At 34.7% G+C, this 7566-nt stretch overlaps 1 protein-coding gene across 1 annotated transcript; it reads left to right on the forward strand.

Moving 5' to 3' along the window:
• The first annotated feature begins 544 nt into the window (after positions 1-544).
• Positions 545-2343, forward strand: LOC120069997 (exopolygalacturonase-like). Its single transcript, XM_039021850.1, has 5 exons — positions 545-753; positions 845-1159; positions 1352-1641; positions 1732-1960; positions 2050-2343. The coding sequence occupies exons 1-5, from the start codon at positions 547-549 to the stop codon at positions 2281-2283; spliced, it is 1275 nt and encodes a 424-aa protein (XP_038877778.1). The 5' UTR covers positions 545-546; the 3' UTR covers positions 2284-2343.
• Positions 2344-7566: the final 5223 nt, after the last annotated feature.

The following is a 7566-nucleotide window of genomic DNA, read 5'->3' on the forward strand; positions in this document are numbered from 1 at the left end:
AAATTAGGTCTAAAAAGTCCCTCACGAACAATATTCATAGTTCTGAAATAACTTTAGATATATGTACCAGATAAGGGGATATGGATTAATGTGAAATAAAGTAGTTTTTGATATCTGGTGAAGCATGGAAATGGGCACCGAGTTCTTCTCTGAACCGACGCCATATTGGGTTAATAATCAACAAAATGTGTCTAAAAACCAATCTGTTTATAGAAGAGTTGGTAGAGAAAAACTAGCCTTCTTCACAAACACAATTTGGTAATCCCCATTTTTAAAGGAATTCCACTCATTTTAGGCCTTTTTTCCCCCCAAATCAATTAACAAAACATCCACTGCCACCAATTTTAATTCTATACACATTCTTGGTGCTTACAGTTCTTTTCCCTCCTTTAAAAAAGCTATAAAATAACCCAAGCACTTAAAACACATTCATCATTTTCCTTTCACTTCTCTGGCCTCCCCTTGGAGGCTTTGCTTGTAATCCTAAAGAATAAACAAACCCAATTACTTGTTTTCTTTTGTTTTTCATCTTTTTGATAAGTTTCAATGAAATCTGCATTCAAACAAGTCGTTCCTCTTACCTTGCTATTAGTAGCATTGGTTGCTGTTGAGGCCAAGCCGCTTGCCGGGCCAATACTGCCGAACCCTCTTCAAAATGTCAATTTAGGGAAGGACATTAGACATAGAAAAGAAGCAGTGTTTAATGTGCTGAGTTTTGGTGCCAAACCTGATGGCAAGACAGACAACACTCAGGTGATTGTTAAGAATGTTATGTTGTATTGTTTTTTAATGTTTTGTTATTGAATTTTTTGTTGTTTTGTTGTGTTGGTTTTGGTTTTTGCAGAGTTTTATGAAGACATGGATTGCAGCCTGTCACTCCAAGGGAGCTGCAAGAGTTGTTATTCCTAGTGGTACTTTTTTGATCAATCAAGTTGCATTTGCCGGGCCATGTACCTCCATAAGTCCTATCATCGTTCAAATCGACGCGATGTTAAAGGGAGGTACCGACGTGAGCAATTACGTCTCCGATGAATGGATATTGTTTGAGAAGATCAATGGCTTGATAGTCACTGGCAGAGGTACTTTAGATGGACAAGGTGGTGCTGTTTGGCAATACAATGACTGTGGTATGAATCCTAATTGCCAGAAGCTCCCTGTTGTAAGTAGTTAACCCTTTGATCACCTTACTGATTTTTCGGGCGGTTTTTCGCCACAATATGGTTGTCTCTTAATAACAGCTGGATGTGAATTGAAAGTTTCTCGTTTACATCCAACGGTGCAGAACTAACCGCCACATTGTGGTGCGGCTTCCTAGAATTCACATTCTTTTTTCCTTCTCCTTTCTTCCTAGAATCTTAAACTCAATGGCATCACACATGGGCTTGTGAAAGGCATCAGTTCCATCAACAGCAAAGGGTTTCATATGTTCATCACAAACTGTGAGAATCTTAGGCTGAGAAAACTGCACATAACAGCCCCAGTAGACAGTCCAAACACTGATGGCATACACACCAGCCGCTCGAACAATGTGAAAATATCGAGATCTGTCATTGCCACCGGTGACGATTGCATCTCCCTTGGTCGAGGATCAATGAATATCGCCATCAACAAAATCACCTGCGGTCCGGGACACGGTATCAGGTAACTCCTACATGTCAAAAACTTGTTCAGCTATGGAAAAAGGCTTCTCTGCTTTCTTCTCTGTTTAACTTGTGGGGTCTACTATGGCAGTATTGGCAGCCTCGGAAAGTACCCAAACGAGGAAGACGTGCGCGGTATCATCGTCAAGAACTGCACATTAACAAACACAGACAATGGACTTAGGATCAAAACATGGCCAGATTCACCCCCAAGTGCTGCATCAGGCATACTATTCCAAGACATCAATATGATCAATGTCAAGAATCCAATCATCATAGACCAAGAGTACAGCTGCTCGAAAACTAATTGCCAAAAGCCGGTTCGTTTTCGTTTTTTCCATCTTTCATTTCTCGATCTCCTAACTTATTATGTACTAACTAACATTGTTTAATCGGTAACACGACGTAGCCATCACGAGTGAAAATCAGTGATGTTCATTACATTAATGTGAAAGGATCATCAATTTCTCCAGTAGCAGTTCGACTCAAGTGCAGTAAGCAGTTCCCTTGTCAAAACATTGAGATGTTTAACATCAATTTGAAATACAGTGGGCCTCCAAATAAAGAATTGCCATTTAGTGCTGCTTGTACCAATGCAAAAGTAGGCTACAGAGGCATTCAATTCCCACCCCCTTGCAAATGATCATCTTCAGACTGCAGTTAAAGTTTGTTTGTTTTGTTTTTGTGTTTTTCTTTTTTTGGTCTTTTTTTTTTTTTTTTTTTTTTTTTTTTGTATTGATGAAGCTTAATTATTTGTAACATGGCAAGAATTATAATGCATGTTACAATGGCTTGATGCTTCTCAGTCTTAATCTAATGCACAAAATCTTTTAAAATTCAGTTTCTTTTTTGGAGTATTGTTTCTTATATATAGTCAATCTACAAAAACAAATGTTATATTTACATATTTGTAGTTCTCAAATTTGAGTATTTGTATTTTTTAAAAAAGTTAATATCTTTTAGTGTTCCTAAAAGATACTAAATTATGTACAAGTACAACGCTTTAGTCCCTAAATACAAGAAAATAGTTCTTATTGTTACATTGTCATCATTACTTTGATTTTAAATAAAAAATATGATGTAATGAATGTGTTTATTTCTAATTTATACAATTTGTTGATATGCTACTAACTTGAGCCTAATTCAAAATTCTGAGCATAGTTCAATTGTGGAATTAAAAAATTAATTAATTAAGGCGTATAACTGGAAAAAAGAATTGATGCGATATTACTGCAACAAAATTGAATTTCTATGTTACACGAAGAAAGTCAAATCAAGGGTGGAGAGAGAAAAAAGTGTTTAATGCCAAAATTACTCTTTTTTTTTTTCTGAAAAAATGGAAATCTTGGATTAAAAAGTTTTATTATATTTTTTCAATGTCACTCATTTATGGCTACGGTTACATGTGTGCATGTGTTTTTTAACATCGAAATTGAAAGCTACATGTAGAAAAAACTATTCAATCTAAATTTCAATCTCACGCAAACATTAAAAAAACACAATTTACGTTAAATGATAAGATTTTTTTAAAAAAAAGATAATATACCTTAAGCAAAAAAAAATGTGACTTTTTTTTACGTGTTTTCTTTATTTAAGGTGAAGTAGATTTTAAAAATAAGATGTGATTTAAAAAAAAAAAATCCTTTGTTTAACATAAAGTATATATGTTTCTAGAAAAGAACCTGAAGTATATATTAATTTGAGATAAATTGTTATCTAAAAAAAACAACTTTCCCTTTTATTTAATATATTACTTAGAGATAAAATGTGATTTAAAAAATATATATTTATTTAATGTGAAGTAGATATTAGTTAGAGATCAAACGTGATTTTTTTTTTCTATTTTCATTTTGATGATTTGATTTTCTTCCTAATTTCAATTTTTAATTTAAACCAATATTTTTTAAAAAAAATTCATGATAATTCTTTCTTATTTTTTTGAACTTTTTTTATTGGATGATTTGAGAACTCTCCTACTTTAAACTTCAAATTAAACCAAAATAATTGTTTTTATTTTTTTAAGATTTTGTGATAATAATCCGTTAGTTATTATTATTATTTTTTATGATTTGATTATCTTGTTAATTTCAAATTGTTGGGTTAATCACTCTTCATAGGCTCAAATACTCAAGATCAACACTAGAATAATGAATAAAAGGCTAAGAAATATTCTGCCAAATCCTTGATGCGGGATACTCGACGCTCGATGTCTTCCTACTCGATGTTCGATGAGAATTTTCTTTTTTGTCTGACGAGTCTCTATTCAATCCTCGATGGAACTCGATGATAACTGAACTGATACTCGATGAGTCTTGATCAATACTCAATGTGACTCGAATGTGAAAACAATCAACTCGAAGCTACTCAATAGCAAAGATCGATGCACGATTCAACTCGATGCTCTGTATTCAATACAATTTGAAACGAGATTGTATGGCGCACGATTTACAGAGAGATAACAGTCGAATGAACAAGAAAGATAAAAACAAGAAGAAGAAACACAGAGGTTTACGTGGTTCGATAAGATTGCCTACGTCCACGGGAAGATTCAAGTTCTTTTACTATAGAAGATTGCATACAACATTTTGTTGTTTATAGAAAACTAGGAAATGATGATCACTCTCTCTGTTTTTGTTTTACTGATCAGAGGTATTTATAATGCAACTGACCGTTACATCACAAAGTTAGTTATAAACAAATAATAAGCTGAGGTATTTGAGTCACGCCATCTTAAAAATCTCCACCTTGACTCTAATGCCTTGCAATCTTCTGATCTTCTTGATTCTGAACGTTCTATCTACCCTGTTCCTAGAAGCTCGAAACCAACTTATTCTAGACATTTAACCGATTTAAGCTTTGAAACAGGTTTTGCCAACATGTCAGCTGCATTTTCTGAAGTGTGGACCTTTAGAATTTCCATCTCCCCTGTCTCAATTTTATCTCTGATGAAATGATACTTGATATCAATATGCTTTGTTCTAGTGTGATATTGTGAATTTTGGGATAAATGGATAGCACTTTGATTGTCACAGTAGAGTTTCACCACTGTTTTATTTATTCCAAAGTCTTTCAGCAATTCCTTAAGCCATAATACCTCTTTGATTGCTTCTTTAAAGCCATATATTCAGTTTCTGTAGTAGATAAGGCTACTATAGGCTGTAGTGTTGCTTTCCAGTTGATTAGATTAGGATCATAAAGGAATAGGTAACCTGTTAAGGACCTCTTTTTGTCCAAATCACCAGTGTAGTCAGCATCCATATACCCATAAAGTTCTAAGTTTGGTTCAACTGACTTTTGGTAGACTAATCTTGAGTTTTTAGACCAAACTAAGTACCTTAAGATCCATTTAGTAGTCTCCCAGTGTCTCTTACTAGGGTTAGACATATATCTACTAACTAGGCTAGCTGAATATGAGAAATCAAGTTTGGTAGAAATCATTAAATACATTAGGCTTCCGACTACTTGACTATAGGGTATGACAACCATCTGTTTTTAATGTTTTTGGGCAAAATCTTTAGGAGAGTTTGCTGAGGAAAGCTTAAAGTTTTGAGCAATAGGTAAGCTCACAGGTTTTGCATCATTCATGTTGAATCTTTTAAGGATCTTCTCACAGTAATTAGAATAATTGATGCTTAGAATAGACTCCTCCTTGTTCCTTTATATTTCAATTCCTAGGACCTTGCTTGCTTCTCCTAAGTCTTTCATATCAAACTCCCTTTTTAAGAGGTTTTTAACATGGGTTAGATCTCCCTTGGACCTATTTGCCAGTAACATATCATCTACATATATGAGTAAGTAAACCTTGTCCTTGTAAGAACCTATATTTACATAAACACATATGTCAAATGAACTTCTTTTGAATCCAATGCTAGAAATATAGTCATTGAATCTTCTATACTAGCACCTAGGTGATTGTTTTAACCCATAGATTGACTTGTTGAGTAAGAAATAGAGATTTTCTTTTCCTTTAACTTCAAATCCTTTAGGCTGCATTATATAGATTATCTCCTCTAGATGTCCATGAAAGAAGACAGTTTTAACATCTAGTTGATACAATTCTAAATTATTTTGAGCAACTAAGGATAAAAGAAGTCTTATGGATGTCTGTTTAACAACCGGAGAGAAAATCTCTGAATAGTCTATTCCTACCCTTTGAGTAAACCCCTTTACAACCAACCTTGCTTTATATATAGGGCTTTGATCATAGGATGCTCCTTCCTTAAGTTTGAAAACTCATTTAGAGGCAACTGGTTTGTAACCCTTTGGCAGAGGAACTAAAAACCAAGTGTCATTCACTTTTCGTGAATGCATCTCCTAATTTATAGTTTCTATCCAATCCCTTGCATCAACAAAACTTGTTGCTTCCTCAAAGGTTGTTGGTTCTTGGTTAGTAAGAGCTACAATAACATTTAAAACCAGATTCATATAGTTCATTTCAGTATATCTAGCTAGAGGGGTAATGTTTTTCCTTTATCTATCCCTAACTAAGACCAGACTACTCACTTATTGTCTCCTCTTGTTCCTCTACATCTTCCCCAACTTCTCCTGTATCACTAGGTTGGTTAGATTCTATTGGTTGCTCAGTGGGTAACTTCACCTCAATTCTTGTGTTGGATGACTTACCTTCATCCTCAAGTTTTTTTCTCCTTTTGCATAAAACATCTCTTCTTCCCTAAAAGCGATGTCTCTGCTTAATATGAACTTCCTCTCAACTGAATGCCACATTTTAAACCCTTTGACACCCTCTGTAAAGCCTACAAACATGCACTTGACTGCTCTAGCTTTTAATTTTCCCTTATTTTGGTGAACAAACCCTACACATCCAAAGACCTTGAGGTTATCTAGGTTAGGAGGATGATTAGTCCACTTTTCCTTAGGGGGTAAGTAACTCTAAAGATGTGTGAGGCACTTATTCAAGGTATACACTATGTAGGCTGCAAGCTTCTGTCCAATAATTTTCATCTAAGATAGCATCAGAAAGCAAACACCTAATCCTTTTCATTATGGTTTTGTCTAACCTCTCAACAACCCCATTTTGTTGAGGTGTACATCTCACAGTTCTATGCCTAGTTAGACCATTTTCACTACAAAATTTGTCAAAGTATTCATTGAAGAACTCAAGCCCATTATCGGTTATAAAGTATTTTAACCTTTTAGATGTTTGATTTTCTATCATGGCTTTCCATTCCTTAAACTTTCCAAAAATTTGGTCTTTAGTTTTAAAAAAGTATATTCAGCTCTTCCTAGAAAAGTCATCTATAAAGGTTAGAAAATACCTTGAACCATTAAGGCTTGGTGTAGGAGATGGTCCCTATAGGTCAAAATGGACATAATCCAATATTCCATTGGTGGTATGCTGAGATTTTATGAAACTTTGTATGGTTGTTTTACCTAGAATGTAGTGTTCACAAAAGGAAAGGTGTTCACTGATACCTTTGGATAGTATACCTTGTTTGGACAGTGTTTTTATCGTTTTTTTCACTCATATGGGATAGTCTTTTATGCCACATGTCAGCCTCTGTTAAGCTTGTTGTTGAAACCGTGTAGGCACTTGTCATCATCTCTACTTCTCTTACAATATAAAGGTCATTGACCTTTTCACCAACCAATACAACCTTGGAATCCTTAATCACCTCAAGGACTTCACCTTTTCCTCTGAACTCACACCCAATGGAGTCAAGCATACCCAAAGATATCAAGTTTCTCTTTACTAAAGGTACATGTCTCACATTTCTGAGAAGCTTGGTTGATCCATCCTTTAGCTTCAAGGATACTGAACCAACTCCTTTGATCTTGCAGGCTTCATTATTCCCCATGTACATAGATTCTCCATCCATATCCTGGTAAGTATTAAACCAAGGTCTGAAGGGTGTCATATGATAGGTACAATCGGAGTCAAGTACCCAGTCATGCTTCCCAAGATGAA

The sequence above is a fragment of the Benincasa hispida genome, chromosome 1, assembly GCF_009727055.1.
Source record: "Benincasa hispida cultivar B227 chromosome 1, ASM972705v1, whole genome shotgun sequence".
NCBI lineage: Eukaryota > Viridiplantae > Streptophyta > Magnoliopsida > Cucurbitales > Cucurbitaceae > Benincasa > Benincasa hispida.